The 19,053-nt window shown below is 55.1% G+C and overlaps 2 protein-coding genes across 26 annotated transcripts in view; one reads left to right on the top strand and one right to left on the bottom strand.

Annotated features, from left to right (window-relative positions):
- The first annotated feature begins 3,297 nt into the window (after positions 1 to 3,297).
- On the top strand, positions 3,298 to 9,788 carry LARGE2 (LARGE xylosyl- and glucuronyltransferase 2). 5 transcript variants are annotated; one of them, XM_073016948.1, is made up of 15 exons: positions 3,299 to 3,755; positions 3,846 to 4,004; positions 4,083 to 4,192; positions 4,497 to 4,579; positions 4,849 to 4,972; positions 5,197 to 5,368; positions 5,472 to 5,576; positions 6,723 to 6,835; positions 6,906 to 7,031; positions 7,126 to 7,281; positions 7,395 to 7,555; positions 8,125 to 8,273; positions 8,600 to 8,749; positions 8,857 to 9,052; positions 9,310 to 9,788. In XM_073016948.1, exons 2-15 carry the CDS (start codon positions 3,908 to 3,910, stop codon positions 9,767 to 9,769), a joined length of 2,202 nt encoding a protein of 733 aa, XP_072873049.1. In that variant the 5' UTR covers positions 3,299 to 3,755; positions 3,846 to 3,907; the 3' UTR covers positions 9,770 to 9,788. The 5 variants fall into 5 exon arrangements, with proteins under 5 accessions (XP_037855390.1, XP_072873049.1, XP_037855391.1 ...); XM_037999463.2 differs by having other exon boundaries at positions 3,300 to 3,755; positions 3,846 to 3,989; XM_008000523.3 differs by having other exon boundaries at positions 3,426 to 3,755; positions 3,846 to 3,989; positions 7,995 to 8,273.
- A 221-nt stretch (positions 9,789 to 10,009) lies between these two features.
- PHF21A (PHD finger protein 21A) overlaps positions 10,010 to 19,053 on the bottom strand; it is a 193,780-nt gene continuing 184,736 nt past the window's right edge. For 20 of the 21 annotated variants that reach the window (XM_037999459.2, XM_037999461.2, XM_037999457.2 and 17 more), the window contains 3 exons: positions 17,508 to 17,583; positions 16,646 to 16,749; positions 10,010 to 15,243 (listed from right to left, as the gene is read on the bottom strand). In XM_037999459.2, the coding sequence (XP_037855387.1) occupies positions 14,986 to 15,243; positions 16,646 to 16,749; positions 17,508 to 17,583 (438 nt within the window). In that variant the 3' untranslated portion in view covers positions 10,010 to 14,985. Of the gene's footprint in view, positions 15,244 to 16,131; positions 16,258 to 16,645; positions 16,750 to 17,507; positions 17,584 to 19,053 lie in introns of all 21 variants that reach the window. The other variant, XR_005240621.2, reaches the window with a different exon arrangement.

Genomic DNA, 19,053 nt, shown 5'->3' with positions numbered 1-19,053 from the left:
CCAGCAGTAATGCATTATTTTATCTAATCCTCTCCACCAGATATCTCCAGATGAAGAAAGCATCCATTTAAGAACGCCCAGCCAAAATTTGAGTGCTGGTCTTTTCTGACCTCAGAGACTAGGAGGTTTCTTTTTATTCATTTTTTTTTTTTTTTTGACTTTAATTTTCTTTTTAGAGACCAGGTCTAAGCATTACACCTCACCAGGAAACCACAGCCTTCCTTCCACTGCCTCACCCCACCCTACTCCATAGCTTAGTTTTCTTCTCTATCAGGTGGGGGATTAGAGCTGCCCTCTACTCACATCAAAGAACGACGACACAGGGAAAGGTGACCAGGGAGGAGGTGGTCATGGGCATTGTTGACATCATTTCTGGCCACCCTCTGGGTGCCAGGCTTGCTTACCCTCCTCCCAGCAACCCCAAGTTGCCATGAACTGTTCACAGATGGGAAATTAGAGGCCAGTAAGGAGGGGAAAGGATTTGTCCCACATGGCACAGCAAGGCACTGGCCAAACGGGCCACAACGCAGGTCTCCAGTGGCAGTGACCTCTCTCCTACTGCCCACAGCCCACAAGAGCTGTGACATGTTGAGGCTCCTTGGTCATGAGGCCAGTTAGCAACTGGGATTAGGACCTAGGCTCAGGGCCCTCAAGGTGAGGCTCCTTCTCCTTTCCTCTGCCCCACCTTGTTTTTTGTTTGGTTGGTTGTTTTTGAGACAGAGTCTCACTCTGTCGCCCAGCTGGAATGCAATGGTACAATCTCAGCTCACTGCAACCTCTGCCTCCCAGGTTCAAGTGATTCTCCTGCCTCAGCCTCCCAATTAGCTGGGCCTACAGGCGCCCGCCACCACGCCCAACTAATTTTTGTATTTTTAGTAGAGATGAAGTTTCACCATGTTGGCCAGGCTGGTCTCGAACTTCTGACCTCAGGTGATCTGCCTGCCTCAGCCTCCCAAAGTGCTGGGTATGAGTCACCATGCTCCAACATCTTAATGAACTTGTTCCTCAAACCTCCAGGTTGGCCACTCCTCCAGCCCTCCCTCTGCAGCTGTGGAGAGGGTGTGGAGGGAGAATTTGAGGTTCTCCAGCACTCCTTGGGCTGGAGGTCCTGTTTCTGAGGAGAGCAAGGTGTGGAGGGGAGAGGGGCAGACTCCCCAGGACAGAATAGGTAGGGGCTTGGGCTGGAACCAGTTTCTCCTCCCTCCTTCCAGAACTGGGAGGGGGAGCATGGGCCCAGCCAGGTTGGCAGCAGCAGGTCTGCCTGAATTTCCTCTCTAGATCCCAGGCCTGATTAGGCCCCAGAGACAAAGAGTTGCCGTGTGTGCAGGAGGCTCCTAGGGTGGCCCCTCCCCTGCTCCCTGACCCCCTGCCTGGACTTGGCCATCTTGTTGGGCTGGAAGGATTTTTGGGCAGGTTGAGCTGTATCATATCTCCTTCAATTTGCCCCAAGTCACAGGGGAAGAGAGGTAGACCAGTCCAACATGTACAGAGGAGAGTACCAGAGGCCCAGAGAGGGAGCCTCACTGGTCTAAGGTCATACAGCAAAGTCCTGGGCAGAGCTGGGTCAAAATGGGTCTTAGGCCAAGAGGAACAGCACCCGTTTATATGCCCATACTTGTCTCTTTCTCCCTCCACGTCCCTAGAACAACCCCTTGGGGGCCTAGAAGGCATCTCAGCACTTCAGTTTCCCTGAGTGGTGAGGCTGAGCCAGAAGAAGGGCCAGCGTTGTGAGTGACCACAGTGAGATCTGCAGACCCAGCTTCCTGCACTGACTCCCCCGGCCCCTTTACTGAAGACGCATCCTGGGCCAGACCCCAACTGTGTGTGTGCTCTAGCGGGTCCCACATGGTGTTTGTTTGTTTGTATTTAGAGACAAGGTCTCTGTCACCCAGGCTGGAGTGCAGCAGTATGATTATGGCTCACAGCAGCCTTGACCTCCTGGGTTCAGGTAATCCTCCTATCTCAGCCTCCCAAGTAGTAGGCGCATGCCACCACACCCAGCTAATTTTTGTATTTTTTGTAGACATAGAGTTTGGCCACATTGACCAGGCTAGTCTCGAATACCTGGTCTCAAGCAATTCACCCGCCTTGGCCTTCCAAAGTGCTGCGATCCCTGGCCTGGTCCCACATGTTTAACCCCCACAAACAGTCTCTGTTGAGGGTCCTGGAGAGGGAATCACGTTCCCCCACCCCAACTTTAGGCTAGAGATGAAGGTCAGGGAGGCTGGAGGCTCAAGCTCCAGATGCCTGAGTGGCCCTTGCATGGCCCTTCTCAATTCCCGGGTGTACAAGGAGCCGCCATCAGTCTCCATAGCAACCATTATCCCTGCCCTCCAGAGACCCAAAGCCTGACCTTCCCCATCTCCCAGAGGAAGGCTCCTGGCCTCACAGAGGAGGAGACTGTGGGGTCTCAGGCTGGGCTGCTTTCCACAGCTTCTTTTGAGTTTGCCTCACTTTTTGCAGCCAGAAGTTGGGCAAAGGACACAGCCTGAACCCCCTTTCCAGGGTCATGGGAGGGAGATTCTCATTGCAATCCACTTTCCACACGTATTGAGCACTTGGTATGTGCAGGCCCTGGTTGGGCACTGGGGACTGGACAGACAAGGTTCCAGTCCGGTGAGCAGCTTACATTCTGGGAGGCAGACCAGCAATAAACAAGCAAACAATTTCAACTTTCCATGAGTGCTAGCCAGCCCTGGGAGGCTCCGCTGCCAGAAGGAACGTCAAGGGCACGTCCTGGGACGGGAGACCCTTCCGGAGGAGGAGCAAGAAAGCTGCTTCTGCAGCGCTGAGCCTGGGGAAGGGGGCTGAGTGGGGCCGCTTGAGACGGGAGGGGCCGAAGGGTGTTCCTGCCTAACAGTCACTTAAACTCTCTGGGGAGAATCAGCCCGCATGATAGGATGAATCGAGGGTAGTTAAACCCTTAGCACAGGGCCTGGCACGCTGTTCTGGTTTAGGGTCCAAAGCGCCCTCCACCCCTTCCCTGGCCTGCTATGGGGTGCGCGGGGGAGAGGGAGGGAAGACGAGCACCAGGCCGGGGCGCCCCGGCACAATCACGACGATTTGGACAAGAGTGGGGATCCCCGGCCCAGCCCAGGCAGTTTAGGCCGCCCGCGTCTGGGGCCCCTCGCCAGCTCCCGGGCGGGAGACGGCCTTCACAAGGGCGCTTTGTCCTGGAGGCGCCGGCAGGGCCTGGCTAGGCCACCTGGACCGAGAGTTGGGGAGTTAGGCGAAGGCTTCAGGTGCCTGGCAGCTTTGGGGCAGGTGTCGGCCGGCTCCGCCCCTGTCCCCAGAGCAGGTGTCCCGGGCCCCTGCGGCCTGCATTCCAGCCCCCTCCCCCTCCCTCGTGTCGAGCTCCGGCCGTGTCTTTGATCCCCGGCCCGGGGACACTGGCCCCTCCCCTTGGGGAGTGAGGGGAGGAGACGGGGCCCCAGAGCGGGGGCAGGGCAGGTAGCGGGGCCTGGGCCTTCGCGGGTGGCTGCTCCAGCTTCCCCAGCCCTCCCCGCGTCCTGGTGGGAAACTCAGCCCAGAAGGAGTCTTCGGGGGGTCCTCGCGGGTTGGGGAACCGTCGGACGCCGGCGCAGGGGGCGGGGCAAGGACCCCGGGGGGGTCACCCCGCCCCTTAGCGCTCAGCCCTGCTGAGGTGAAACCTGAGCCCAGGTCGGGGGCGGGACCGGCCCGCGCCTCTCTCCCGGTCCCCGCACCCTGGCCGAAGGCGGCGAGCGCAGGGCCCGGCCGGGGAGCCGCTGGAACAGGTGAGGGAGGGCTTGGCGCGAGCCGTACAACCCGGCCGTCGGGCCCCGCCGCCCAGGGCTGAGTTTCCTATCTCTCCCCTCGGTCCGCAGGGCCCGCGATGGAGCCTGCAGCCCCGGGTCGCGCCCCTCCCTGAGCGCCCCCGTCGGCTGCCATGCTGCCCCGAGGGCGCCCCCGGGCGCTGGGGGCCGCCGCGCTGTTGCTGCTGCTGCTGCTGCTCGGATTCCTCCTGTTCGGTGGGGATCTGGGGTGTAAGCGCCGCAAGCGGGGCGGGCGAGCCGGGGCCCCGGGATGCTTCCCCGGCCCGCTCATGCCACGTGTCCCCCCAGACGGGAGGCTGCGGAGAGCCGCCGCCCTCGACGGAGACCCGGGGGCTGGCCCCGGGGACCACAACCGCTCCGACTGCGGCCCGCCGCCGCCGCGGCCGTCCAAGTGCGAGGTAGGTGCGCGCGGCCCCGGCGGCGGGAGTCCCGGGGGCGCCGACCCCCAGCCCAGCCTCTTGGACAGCTACGAGGATCACAACACCAGGCGTCTGTCCAGCACTGGCCAGCCGGCTGGGGCGCGCCTCGGACTGCAACTTCTTTGCTCCCGACCTCAGTTTCCCCATTTGAAATGAAGGGTTGGCTCCTGCTGCCCCGTCAGCACACTCTTCCCGTCTCTGCTGCGGGGTGGGGCAGCTCAACCATGGGTCCTCACCGCCTCGCGAAGCGGGGCCTGCTGCCGACCTGGGCGTCCCTCCCCAGCTCTTGCATGTGGCCATCGTGTGTGCGGGGCATAACTCCAGCCGAGACGTCATCACCCTGGTGAAGTCCATGCTCTTCTACAGGTACAGCCAGGTGTCCGTGGAGGAGGGTCAGGAGTGGGGAAGGGACAAAGTCTGGGACACGCTGCTGGTCTCAGAGCTTCAGCTTCCTCATCTGTGACGTGGGGACAGTGTCCTCTTCCTCCCTTGAAGGGCAGTTGTAAGAACATCCTGAGCTGGGCGTGCAAAAGCTCTTTGCAGATGGCGCTTCCATCTGTACGCCCCTCAGGGTGGGGCTGTCCCATGTTGCTCCTGCTGGGGCCTCTCAGGCTTCCTCTCTGCCCACCCAAAAGGAAAAATCCACTGCACCTCCACTTGGTAACTGATGCCGTGGCCAGAAACATCCTGGAGATGCTTTTCCACACGTGGATGGTGCCTGCTGTCCGTGTCAGCTTTTACAACGCAGATGAGCTCAAGGCAGGGGCCCAGCCCTTCCCCGCTCCCCCTAGCTGTGTCCACCGCTTTCCTCTCTCCAGGGCGTGGTGGGGTTGGAGAAGAGAATCCTCAGTCCCATCCACCTACTGAAGCGCAAACCCCTCTCTTTTTGGGGTTTACCCCCTCTCCTCTGTGTCACTCCAAGCACGTGTTCTGGTGCTCATAAGCCCCTCTGCCATCTCATCCCCTGCCTTTCCCCCACACAGTCCCAGGTCTCCTGGATCCCCAACAAGCACTACTCCGGCCTCTATGGGCTAATGAAGCTGGTGCTGCCCAGCGCCTTGCCCGCTGAGCTGGCCCACGTCATTGTCCTGGACACGGATGTCACCTTCGCCTCTGACATCTCGGAGCTCTGGGCACTCTTTGCTCACTTTTCTGGTGAGAGGCCTGGGAGCCTGCCTGGCCTGCCCACGACCCCTGCATCTAGCCCTGAGCCCAGGTCCTGTGGCAGCCTCAGCTCCCTTACGCCCTCCCCTCCCAGACACGCAGGCGATCGGTCTCGTGGAGAACCAGAGTGACTGGTACCTGGGCAACCTCTGGAAGAACCACAGGCCCTGGCCTGCCTTGGGCCGGGGATTTAACACAGGTGGGGACAGTGGTGAGGGGAGGCAGGGGGGGTGGTCTGCTGGTCCTTGGGCCCCTGGGGTTGGGTGGGGCAAAGAATGCTAGGAAGCCCCCCAGGAAGAACATTGCTGTGAAAAGAACCCTGGATGAAGAAACAGACAGCAGTTCCAACAGTCCTGTGTGTGCTGGATGACTTTGGCCAGCTCTCCTGCTCCCTCTGAGCCTCAGTTTTCTCGTCCATTAAATGGAGGATAATTTTAACAGCCCTGGGCTCACCAAGTGTGAGAAGGCGGCCATGGATGTGCTCTGTAAGCTGGACAGTGCCTCCTCTTCACCCCCAAGAGGATTGACTGTTGACAAAAGTAGTCTACGAGCAAGCTGGGTGCAATGGTTCATGCCTGTAATCCCCAGCACTTTGGGAGGCTAAGGTGGGAGAATCGCTTGAGCCCATGAGTTCGAGAACAGCCTTGGCAACATAGTGAGACCCTTGTCTCTACAAACATTAAAAAATTGGCCAGGCGTGGTGGTTCATGCCTGTAATCCCAGTACTTTGGTAGGCCAAGGTGGGCGGATTACTTGAGGTCAGGAGTTCGAGACCAACCTGGCCAACATGGTGATGTGTAGATGGTGAAACCCCCTCTACACTAAAAATACAAAAATTAGCCGGAGGTGGTGTCACATACCTGTAATCCCAGCTACTTGGGAGGCTGAGGAGGGAGAATCACTTGAACCCAGGAGGCGGAGGTTGCAGTGAGCCGAGTTCACACCACTGCACTCCAGCCTTGGCAATAGAGCGAGACTCTATCTCATAAATAAATAAGTAAATAAATAAAAAGAATAGGTGTGGTGGCATACCTGCAGTCCCAGCAGTTGGTGGGGATTGTGGTGGGGTGCTGAAATGGGAGGTTTGCTTGAGCCTGGGAACTCAAGGCTGCGGTGAGCCATGATTGTGCCACTGCACCACTCTAGCCTGGGTGACAAAGCAAGACCCTGTCTCTAAAAAACAAAACAAAACAACAACAACAAAAAACAAGTGGTAGTCCATGATCATGTCTGAACAGTCAGAAAATACCAATAAGTCAAAAAACAAAGGACACCTTCATGACCCCCATGTCCCCCAGGAGCTGGTCATCCCAGGTGGGCATGACAGCATCTCTTCATTGGGCAGGTGTGATCCTACTGCGGCTGGACCGGCTCCGGCAGGCTGGCTGGGAGCAGATGTGGAGGCTGACGGCCAGGCGGGAGCTCCTTACCCTGCCTGCCACCTCACTGGCTGACCAGGTCTGGGGAAGCCTTGCCGGGTGGGGTGTGGCAGGCTGGGGGCTGGGGTGTGATGGGTGTCTCTGCTCAGGACATCTTCAACGCTGTGATCAAGGAGCATCCGGGGCTAGTGCAGCCTCTGCCTTGCGTCTGGAACGTGCAGCTGTCAGATCACACACTGGCCGAGCGCTGCTACTCTGCGGCGTCTGACCTCAAGGTGAGTGGGACAGGAGGCTGCATGGTGGTGGGGGGCCATGGATGGGGACTCCTGCTCCCTGCTCCCATGGCCCCAACACCCTCCCGGGTCCCAGGTGATCCACTGGAACTCGCCAAAGAAGCTTCAGGTGAAGAACAAGCACGTGGAATTCTTCCGCAATTTCTACCTGACCTTCCTGGAGTACGATGGGAACCTGCTGCGGAGAGAGCTCTTTGGGTGCCCCAGCCAGCCCCCGCCTGGTGCTGAGCAGGTGCGAAGGAGCTACCTTCCCCTGCTCCTCTCTGCTTTGGTGGGACCCAGCCTTGTCTGGGGGATGTGTCATTCTGCCCTACCCCTGGTCCTTGTCACCCCTTATCCCCTCAGTTGCAGCAGGCCCTGGCCCAACTCGACGAGGAAGACCCCTGCTTTGAATTCCGGCAGCAGCAGCTCACTGTGCACCGTGTGCACGTCACTTTCCTGCCCCATGAGCCGCCACCCCCCCGGCCTCACGATGTCACCCTTGTGGCCCAGCTGTCCATGGACCGGTGAGGGTGCAGAGGGCAGCCCAGGGAGTATGGCATGGGCTGGGTTGGACATTTCTGAGAGGGGGTTCCATCTGGCAGCCTGATGCTGTGGTAGTGAGCTGCCTGGCCCTCAGGGAGTTCCAGAAGTTGGAGACATTGGATATGGTGGAAAGAGCTTGGGCTCTGGAGTCATTCAGATGCCCGGAGCTGTCCCTCGGTCGCTGTGGGACCATGGGCAAGTCTTCGTATCTCTGGCCCTTAGTTTTCTCTCTCAAATGAGACAGTACCCACCTGGTGGGGGTAGTTGTGAAGATTCAATCAGATTGGCTCTGTAAGTATTTGAAGGGTGCTCAGTAAGTCACTTGAGGAGGTGGCAGCAGCAGCTAACTGGGGTGGTTTTCCAGGCCTCCCTGAGCTGTGCAAGAAGGGCAGAGCTGTGCTGACCTCCCCCTCCCCATAGGCTGCAGATGTTGGAAGCCCTGTGCAGGCACTGGCCTGGCCCCATGAGCCTGGCCTTGTACATGACAGATGCAGAAGCTCAGCAGTTCCTGCGTTTCATCGAGGCCTCACCAGTGCTTGCTGCCCGGCAGGACGTGGCCTACCACGTGGTGTACCGGGAGGGGCCCCTGTACCCTGTCAACCAGCTCCGCAACGTGGCCTTGGCCCAGGCCCTCACACCTTACGTCTTCCTCAGTGACATTGACTTCCTGCCTGCCTATTCTCTCTACGACTACCTCAGGTGGGCCAGCAGGCAGGGAGGGGAACAGTGTATGGGTTAGATGTGGACAGGGCACACGTGGGACCCCAGGCTTCCATGTCCCTGCTCCTTTCTGGGCCTCAGTGGCCTCTGTCAAGTGGGGTTTGTATTAGGCTGTTTCTCTAGGCTGTCAACAGGGAGGCTAGGGCCAGCTTCAACAGCGGCTCCACCTGTGGTTGTATCCACCCGTCGCATTGGGCAAGATGGCCCATGGTGGACGGGTCCTGTGGCTAATGCCCTGATGAGGGTCACTGGCCCAGTCCTGGAGGCTCCACTCTTCTCCCCTGCTCATGGGTGCTCCTCCTCAGGGCCTCCATTGAGCAGTTGGGGCTGGGCAGCCAGCGAAAGGCAGCGCTGGTGGTGCCGGCATTCGAGACCCTGCGCTACCGCTTCAGCTTCCCCCATTCCAAGGTGGAGCTGCTGGCCTTGCTGGATGTGGGCGCTCTCTACACCTTCAGGTAGGAGAGGCTACTTCTCTGCCCACTCCACTCACTTGCCCACACTGGCCCCCACTACCCACAAGCTCCTAGCCTCAGCCTGGCTCCCACCTGACCCTGCTGCACAGGTACCACGAGTGGCCCCGGGGCCACGCACCCACAGACTATGCCCGCTGGCGGGAAGCTCAGGCCCCCTACCGTGTACAATGGGCGGCCGACTATGAACCCTACGTGGTGGTGCCACGTGACTGTCCCCGCTATGACCCTCGCTTTGTGGGCTTCGGCTGGAACAAGGTGGCTCACATTGTGGAGCTGGATGCCCAGGTGAGGAGGGCAGCTTGCTGCCACCACCTTTGATTCGAGCACCTCCAGGTCCAGGGAACTCATGACACCTGCATGGGGGACCACACTGCTAGGCGGCACTGTTAGAAATATCCTCCTTCTGTAGAACTAAAATCATCTGCCCTTTGGCCCTTGCTTTAGCTCTCAGGGGCTACAGGGTAAGCCTGTTTTCGGGAGCTGCACCTTCCCCGCAGGCCAGGCAAGCCAGGCAGCCACTGCTCCTCTGCCCCACCCTGCAGGAATATGAGCTCCTGGTGCTGCCCGAGGCCTTCACCATCCATCTGCCCCATGCTCCAAGCCTGGACATCTCCCGCTTCCGCTCCAGCCCCACCTATCGTGACTGCCTCCAGGCCCTCAAGGACGAATTCCACCAGGACTTGTCCCGCCACCATGGGGCTGCTGCCCTCAAATACCTCCCGGCCCTGCAGCAGCCCCAGAGCCCCGCCCGAGACTGAGGCTGAGGCTGGGCAGGCGCTGCCCCTTGTCTTAGCATTGGGCAGACACCAGGGCAACCCAGCCTGCCCTCCGCCATCCCTGCTATTTAAATTATTTAAGGTCTCTGGGAAGGGCTGGGGCGGAGCATCTGTGGGGTGGGGTCTTCCCCTTGCTGCTATTGTTTGGCTGGGGTCTGGTCTCCCTCTGCCCCAGTCAGTTTGGGGCTGGTTCCCCCATCTTCAATCGTTCATCCCTTTTTCATAATTAAAGTTTTAAAAAATCCTTTTTGTGTTCCTCCTGGTTTGGGGGAGCAGGGGCACTCTGGGGCTAGGGTGTCAGTGCGTAAGGGAGGTGCTACATCCAGCTGGGGTCACAGGAGGGCCTGGGCCCTTAAGGGCAAGCACTCCCCCAACCCTCAGATAGCCAGTCAGGGAGGGCAGAGGCTGGGACTGGAATGTGTCCTGCCCACCCTCCCCTGCCCCAAACCCAACACCATGAGGCTGAGAGGCTTTATTTGGCTTTATTTAGTAAAATGTTAAAATAAATAAATACAAATTGATCAGCTGCTCTGTATCCCCCCCACCCCCTCAAAACAAAAACCAAACAAACAAAAACAAAAACTTTGAAGCACAAAACTCCAAATACAAGTCTACCAAGACTGAAATCACAAAGGGCATGGACAAGAGACAGGGTTGGGGTCTGGCTGGCTCTTCTCTGCTAGGAGCTGGCTGACCTCTGGCCTGCCCATCCCACCCTGCCTGACTGCAGTTCACCCTGGGCTGAGGACCCACGGACATCAGAGAGAGGTGAGGGCCCAAAGGCTGCTGGGGAAGGGGTAGGGATCTGGGGTCCTCAGGAAGAAAGGGCCTTGTGGGAGGGGGTGCCAAGTGGAACTGGGGAGCCCTGCTTCCATTTAGAGGAGCTATTTTTCAGAGTTCCTACCCTGGCTGTCTGGAGGGCAGCCCCAGCTTCCTGCCTCTCACTTTAGCAAGGGGGCCAGAAGACTGCCCAGGGCCGCCCACTCCCGTCTTGGAGAGGAGCTGACTCAGAGGACAGTCTAAGTTAGGGTGAGAATGGGAGTCCTGCTTCCTGCCAAGGGTGCCCGGCCGAGGGACAGGAGCACCCAGCCGAGGGACAGGGGCGAGGTTCACACAGAGCAAAGTTGCCTCCACTCAACAGACGCCACGGGATCTGGAGAACCCAGGCCCTGGAAAATGCACCTGGGCCACCATCCATCCCATTACCCTAGGAGCCTTTTGCCCCTGGGTAAAAAGTCTCCTAAATTCAGCCCTTTAGATAAGTAAGAAGGACCACGCCCTGTAAGGGAATGAAGGGAGGAAACCACGAAGAGTGTGTGAGCTGAGAGGTGAGAGCCCAAGGGAGGCTCTGATGGCCCCGAGAGAAGTATCAGAGGTGGCTGGAGAGGCAGCCGTGCATGCGGAGACAGAAGTGCGCTGCAGACACGGTCACCCTCAGGGAAACAGCTGTGTGCAACCGCCCCCATGCACACTGCCTATTGGGCCTGAGCCAAGCAGCAGCAGGGACAGAGAGGCAGACATTGCAGGGAAACCAGGCACACGATGGTGCCAGCAGGAGGCTGCCAGGGCGGGCCCACCAGGGACTGCCCCTAACTGCCTCCCTATGTCAGGTGCAACCAGCAGGCTTACCCCAAAAGGCCTGATAAGGAAAGAATAAATCAAAACCCCAGATGAGCTCAGCACAAGTGAGACAAGACCCAGCAGGCTCCATGAAAGAAGAAGGACCCACAGGCAGCAAGAACGCAGAGGTGGAGATGACAGCAACATGGCTTCACTGTCACCAGGGTGCAGCGCCTGGTCAGGAGCTGGTAGAGGACTCCCAGTCATCACTGCCACCAGGGCGCAGTGCCTGATCAGGAGCTGGCAGGCGACTCCCAGTCAGGGCCCAGTGGGCAGCCGCTCCAGCTCTCTGAAGTGACTGCAAAGCCAGCTGGTCTCAAAAGTGGCTGTCAGAGCAGCTAAATTCTGGGCCATGGGGAAAGAGCAGCAGAGGGAAGGAGGAGGAAGCAAGTGGAGGTGGCTAGGGTGGGGCAGTGTCACGAGCGTCTCAGGTGGTCACAGGCCCCCTCCCCAGGTCTGAGGGACAGTGAAGGGCAGGGAGATGGAGTGCCAGGGGCCTCCTCTTTACAGTAAAGCGGTGTTTTGGAATTTGAGTCCAGAATGTAGGTTTGGGGTCTGGGTTGCATCTCATACTCCATACTAGCTGACTCCCAAAACAGCTCACATCTGAATGGCAGGAAGAATCCACAGCCCAGCTGCAGGTGAGGTCGGAACGTACTCGACACTGCTGAGGGCGGCAGGCAAAGCCCTGGTCGATTCCTAGCCCCGTCCCCCCAACCCCTGAGACTCCTCAGGCAGCTCCTCTCCGAGCAAAGGCCTCTAGTGATGATGGCTTCCCAACTTCTTTCAGAAAAAGGTAAGTTGGCCGGGCGCGGTGGCTCAAGCCTGTAATCCCAGCACTTTGGGAGGCCGAGACGGGCGGATCACGAGGTCAGGAGATCGAGACCATCCTGGCTAACACGGTGAAACCCCGTCTCTACTAAAAATACAAAAAACTAGCCGGGCGAGGTGGCGGGCGCCTGTAGTCCCAGCTACTCTGGAGGCTGAGGCAGGGGAATGGCGTAAACCCGGGAGGCGGAGCTTGCAGTGAGCTGAGATCCGGCCACTGCAGTCCAGCCCGGGCTACAGAGCAAGACTCCGTCTCAAAAAAAAAAAAAAAAAAAAAGAAAAAGGTAAGTTAGGTGTTGTGTGGCAACCCCCAGATGGGCCCAGACAAGTTGAGGGGAAGAGCTCTAGACAGGGCAGACGGCCTGCTGCTGGTCTCTGATCCTCTGCCAACGATTCCTCCAACTAGTCCAGGCATCTCCAAGGCTCCCTGACTAGACACAGCACCTTGGTTTCTGAATGAGAAAAGCGAACTCTCCCCCTCAGCCAATCAAGCAGCCAGGGCCTAACTCTGAGGCCTGTTCAGTCAAACTTAATTCCTTCTTCTGAGGCCCTTGGGAAGATGAATGGCGACAGCTGATAGGGATGAGACACATTTTCCTCTAAGAAGTGTCTCTTCTCTGTTCCATTTGCTTTCAGATCTGTCTTTGTCTCTCTGGGCCTAACTGGGTGGGAGAGAAGCCGATGGGACCGTTTCTACCTCTCCTAGACTCTGGCCATTCCCAGGGCCTGGAGTGGGCTTGGGGGAGATGCTCCAGCAGGGCCAGGGTACAGAACCTCCACCGCCCTCCCATCAGCCAGGGGCACGCAAGGGCCAAAGGTCTCCAGCGAGAGCATGCATCTGACACAATTTACTTCTGACGAGCCAAGATGAGACAATGGTCTGAGCCTTTCACAACCCTGGTTTTCTCAAGAAGGAGAGGCCACAACCAGCCAAGCCAAGGTGAGCGCAGTAATTCTAGCCAAGGGTCACCCAGGAGGTTTGTGGGTGGGTGGAGTGGAGTAAATTTCTGGTGCCTGGAGCCAACAGGCAGAGAAAGGAGCAGGAGTCTCAGACCTCTCCCCAAAGGCAAGACAGAGCGAAGGCCACGCTGGGGCTCTTGTCTCAGAGACATAACCTCAAAACATGTCACTCCTCCTCTGTTCTTTCTAAGCACCAAGGACTGATGCAGCCAGCCTGCACTCCCGCACCCTCCTGTCACGGCCAGGGTGCGTGCGCACCACTGAGCTCCGCTGGCCAGTTCCCTCGGAGGTGTCCCCCAGGCACTCATAATGCTGGTGGCTGAAAGACCAAAAGCAGCACCAAAGGAAGGGATCTTATTTAGGCACCAGCCTTTTGCTCTAGCAGAATCTGAGAAGACCACGGGTAGGGCCCTGATACCATCCACACTTCCATTTGGGCTTCACAACAGGAGACAAGATCCCTGCACCAAGAAGAGAGCACGGTCTTTTCTGAGGAGAGAGAAGGGTGGGGAGCTCCGCCTCTGTCCTTCAAGGAGACTGGCCCACCAGTCTAGAGACACACACACGGCAAAATGTCATTGTGATCAGCAGGGTCTGTGCTAAAAAATTATAACTACACGGCATTTTCTCCAGTTCTGACACCTTTTTAATAGAAATCACTGTTTTTAGGAAACAAATAGCACTTTTGTAATTTTTTTTTACAATGTTTCTTACCTTCATCTTAATTTAAGTAACACTAGGAAGACCTCAATATCTTTTATTTTCCTTTTAATTTAAAAAAAAGTTGTTTTTTTTCCCCAGATACAAAGATTTTTGCCCTTGCATAAAAAAACAGTGCCCGAACGATGACACAAGGACTCACAAAGACTCACGGGACCTCACTGACACTATGATTCCTACTCTACCATGCAAGGTCTCGGCTACCCTTAAATGGACTGTCAGCCTGAAAAACAGCTTTTCTATTCCTTATTTTAGTTTTTGTTACCAAGAAAGTAAAATGAACAGTAAAATAAAACTTTCCTTAAAGAAAAAAAGAACAAAAACAAAAATTAAAAAAAGAGAAAAGAAACGTCTCCATTCAATTCACACACACCTGGGTCGCGTGCTGCTTCACTCAAGATCTTCTCTTCTTATAAATATAGAAAAGGGATGGAGCTTGTTTTCAAGTAAAATCACTGATTCACCTTTTTTTCCTTCCTGGACACACACATCCTTCTTCCCTGCCTTGGGCAAGGGCCAGCGGCCCGGGCTCTGCTTGTTCTTGGAGAGGAGACAGCGGGATAACCACGGGGATGCGCGATTCACCAAGCAGGGAAGGAAGGAGACTGGCCAGGCTTCAGAAGTGGTGGGGTTACTGCGCAGGGAGCAGAGCGCAGGGGAGAAGAACCTACTGGCTGTTCTCGGTGTTGGTCTCCCCTTGCACAAGGCCCCCGCCAGACGTGATTAAATACTGCTTATTTGATACACTGTCCCACCCCCCCGCTCCCTCCAGCCACTCCCCTTCCCTCTTCTGGGCACTGGGGTTGGTTAAATCTCAATTCCTTTTTTTGGTTTTATAGTAGCGAAAGTTTAGAAACAGGAAAGCCCACACACTCTTTGGACTTGTCTTCTCTACCTAAACAAACGGCTCGGCAAGTAAGGATCTGAAACCTGCTCTCCTCCCTCCGCCCGTCCCTGCTCCCCACCCAAGAAAACAGAAACAAACCCATCGTGGCTGTGGAGGCTGCTGCAGGCACACACTGGTGTATAATAGAGAGAGTAAATATATTATTTCACTTGGCATGGTGCTGGCAAAGAACCTCCAGCTGGCACTATTTCATGTAACATGGTCCAATCTTTGCATGTACACACAGAATAAGAAGGATCAATTGGCAAACTCTGGTGCCACCTGGCACAAGCATCTTCTCTCTCTCTGGAACCAAAGAACCAAAAGAATTCTGCACTTTCCAGAAATCCGGCTTTGCTTTTCTAGAGTCTTCAGTGTTCTGCTCTCCTCGCCGCCGGGATCCCGTGGCTTCTCCTAGAGGGGCTCTGTTATTTAGTCTCTTCCCCCTGGTTACAGTTCGCTGTGCAGCTCTGGGAGGAGGGGGAAGGGGCCGGCGTGGAGGTGGCGGCGTTGGCAGGGGGGGTGCAGTCCGGGCCGTTGGAGATGGCCCCCACAGTGGCCTCAGAGTCTACAGGTTTGGAGAGGTCGATGCCGTGGATGAGGCGAATCAGCTGTTTTACCTTCTCCAGGGAGCTGTGCATCTCCTTCTGCCGGGCCAGAATGGTGTTCTTCATTTCCATGCATTTCTGCAGCAAATGACAAGGGCAGTGGCACTGAACCGCCTCGTTTCTAACAGGCCTGGCAGCCCCTGAGAGCAGAGTGCCTTCTCTCTGCCCAGGGAAAAGCAGCCCTCCTGACTGCTGTGCAGCCCCTGGGCCTTGCTGTGCTCCTCAGTGGAGTGGGCGGCTACCACCTAAGGAACAGGGCGGGTGGAGTGGGTAGGCTGGAGGGGTCCAAAAGGCAACAGAGAGAAAGAGAGCATGCGGGCACCAACACGCGGGAGTACTAATGCTTAAAAACAAACCGGCAGAGCCACCATCAGACTTCCAAACAAAGGTTGTTAAAAAAAAAAAAAAAGTTCCCACAGCTGCCCTGCAGCCTGTTTGGGCAGGTTTTGATACGCTTCTGTCATGCTAACTGGGGAGCCTTCAGGACTGGACTGAGCTCTCCAGGGTGGAAAACACGCAGTGCTATCTGGATTCCATCTGAGAGCAGCAGGAAGTGAGAGGACAGGCCAGCAGCATTTAGGAGGATCGAAGCCCCGAGGACAAAGGCCTGCAGCCAGTACACCTTCTGCTCAGCCAGGGACTTGGGAGTCTTTTGCCCTTTTGCCCTCAGCCTCCCACACCTGCTGGCTTCTATTTTAGGCAGGGAAAGAGATGAAGGAGGTGTTAAATCTGCATGCCACAGGTAGGTATGGTGAGGAGGAGAAAGCAGGTAAGCAGGACAGTTCAACTGCCACCAAGTACAAGGCACCACCTGGTATCCATGAGGGCTGAGGTCACTTCACTCCAACAAGGGTGACCTACTCAATGGAAAAGAAGACTGGCTCCTTGCCTGGAAGGAGCCTCTGTCCCCTGCTGCAAATACAACCCTCTTTCCCACTTGGACAGGCCGGGCTGGGCAGTACTTACTTCCAATACTTGTCTCTAGAAAGCCCGCTTCCTCACACTGGTCAGGAAAACCGGGAAATGCAATCAGCATGGTGTGGAAGAAAGAGCGAGGGAGGGCCGTATGGATGGGCCCACTCACTCAGGTGACTAGGAAGAATCACATGAGGGGACCTGGTCTGTGTCTGCTCAGTGTCAGGTGAGGCGCTACGCTCCCCCCACACACTGTCAGGAATACGCAGGGCTGTGGCTACACTGTTGTAGCTGTTACTTATTCAGCCTGAAGACTGAAGATCCTCTTTCAGATTAAAGCCAAGAGAATGTTCCAGAGCTTGGGTAAGGCACCACCTACCAACTGGCCGCCTGTACCTGAGGGCTGCACTCTAACTGGATGGCAAACTGCATTCGCCCAAGTTAATCACGTTAATAAACAGAAGGACCTGAAGCAGCCTGGGGCCCACACGTACTGTTATGTATATGGAAAGGCCTAGGTCTCTGCACCTATGTATCGACTGCTGAAGGCATGAGGTTTACTTACACTTATGGAATTGCTGAGCTGTTTCACCTTTTGCTCTAGTTGTTCTCGTTCTTGTTTTAAATCTGAACTCCATTTAAGTAACTTCTGTTTCTCTTCTTCTTTTGCTAAAAACAAACAAACAAACAAACAAAAAAACAGTTTTTGACAATTAATTCTTTGAAAAGGCCACTGTGCTCAGGATGCCTGCCAAAGAAGATATTTTCCCCAGAGCTCCCACGAGTCCCACAACCAGTGCAGAGAGTCTGCCCACCTGGACTTTTCCTTTTTCTGTGAACAGTATGCTAAGAAAACTGTCAGTGGATTGGGTCTGGCTTTACACAAATGAGATAACACATCTCATTTCTTTCCCCCAAGAAGTGCTAACAGGCCAGGCATGGTGGCTCATGCCTGTAATCCTAGAACTTTGGGAGGCCAAGGCAGGTGAATCACTTGAGCCCAGGAGTTCAAGACCAGCCTGGGTAACATGGCGAAACCCGTCTCTACCAAAAAATACTAAAGTTAGCTGGGCATGGCAGTACACCCGTGGAGTCTCAGCCACTCGGGAGGCTGAGGTAGGAGGATTGACTGGGCCCAGGAGGAGGAAGCTGCAGTGGGCTGTGATCACACCACAACACCCTAGCCTGGGCGATACAGTGAGACCTTGTCTCAAAAAATAAATGAATAAAAAAAATGCTACAGAAGTTTTCCACTTTATCTAATAAAAGGTTTTCATTTTTTTGTTTCCTCCAATAGTTAAGAGCAAAAGGTTTTCATTTTTAAATTTAAATTTCGTTTTGAGAATAAAACAAATACTGCCAGTATTTATTTATTTATTTTTAACAAGGGGAAGCTTACAAAAAAGTAGGTATGGATAACTCCTTACCTGCTTTGTAGGCAATATAGGAATGAACAATTGCTAAAGTTCCAGGCCATGGAATTGCTTCTTCCTTCTTCAGCATCTGAAAAGATTTTTAGAATTTTACCTTGAGAAGGAGGTTTAAACACACATCCTCTAGGTAACAGCTAGCAATGGTATTGGTGGCTACTGGCAGATAAAATCCAGGAAGGATTTATGGTAGCAGTGTTGCAAAACCCTGGTCTACAGTTTCTGGACGAAAAAGTTCCAAATATCAGCTTAGGAGAATGAAGTTCAAGGCAGGAAGAGCCAGGACACTTGAGCCCAGGCTTAGAAGGAGCTGGGACTTGGCTGGGCATTCCTATCTTTTCACGCCACATGACACCCAACCACTCCCGACAGCTAGAACCACGCACACAAAAGCCACACATCAGCATGATGGTAGCAGCCACTGGCAGTTTTGTCCTTGACCTGACATGGGCTGCCTGTCTCAATTTTAGATTTCTATGTCCCTCAAAGACAGCCTGACCAAGGAAATTAAATATTAGTTCCAAATACTAAAGTATAATCTAGACCCTATGTCAAAAATCATCAGAAGGTCACAAAGCAGCATCAGGAGGAGGACGGTGAGAGAAGTGTTCTGCTGCACCACAGGCTGCAGGATGAGGACAAGATTACCAGGGAAAACCAGAATTCATTCAAAGCAGGATTCCAAAGAACTGAGCAGGATCCCAGGGCTTGCTGAGCTATTGAGCTTGCTTATTTATTATTTATACTTTGCCTACCTCTAAAAAGACTTGAGACAGCTTATAATAAAATCATAAAGACATAAATATACACGGATAGTTGAAAAAAGGCAACCAGAAACCAAACAGAGAAGGAGGGAGGCAAGGACAGTTAGGAATATGTTTGCCTTTTAAGTCTGTAAAATATTGACAGCACTTTACAGTTAGTTCTCTGAGCCTGAAATAGGTTAAAAGTGAAATGGGTGTTATTTTATTATTATTATTATTATTATTATTATCATTATTATTATTTTGAGACAGAGTCTCGCTCTTGTCACCCAGGCTGGAGTACAGTGGTGTGACCTCTGCTCACTGCAACCTCTGCCTCCCGGGTTCAAGCGATTCTCCTGCCTCAGCCTCCCAAGTAGCTGGGATGACAGGCGCCCGCCACCACGCCCAGCTAATTTTTATATTTTTAGTAGAGATGGGGTTTCGCCACATTGGCCAGGCTTGTCTTGAACTCCTGACCTTAGGTGACCCGCTTGCCTTGGCCTCACAAAGTGCTGAGATTACAGGCGTGAGTCACTGCGTCCAGCCCAAGGTGTTATTTTAATTAATCAACTGGGCACTTTCTCTTAATTTTATTCCCAAAGAAGAGTTTTAAAACCATATACTTGGTCTAGACCATTCCTAGAGAATGAGGCACTCTGGACTTTTAAGGGTCTTGACTTTTAAAGAGAAGATAAATCATTTCAAATACAAGGAAGCGTCTATCCAGCTCAGTAATAAGGCAGAGAGTTTCTGAGGGAATGAAGGCCGTGCGCCTGCATGCTGTGTCATGAACAGGG

Source organism: Chlorocebus sabaeus, chromosome 1 (genome assembly GCF_047675955.1).
Source record: "Chlorocebus sabaeus isolate Y175 chromosome 1, mChlSab1.0.hap1, whole genome shotgun sequence".
NCBI classification, from domain to species: Eukaryota; Metazoa; Chordata; class Mammalia; order Primates; family Cercopithecidae; genus Chlorocebus; species Chlorocebus sabaeus.
The sequence above is the reverse complement of the archived record's forward strand: the minus strand, read 5'-3'. Positions and strand labels throughout refer to the sequence as shown.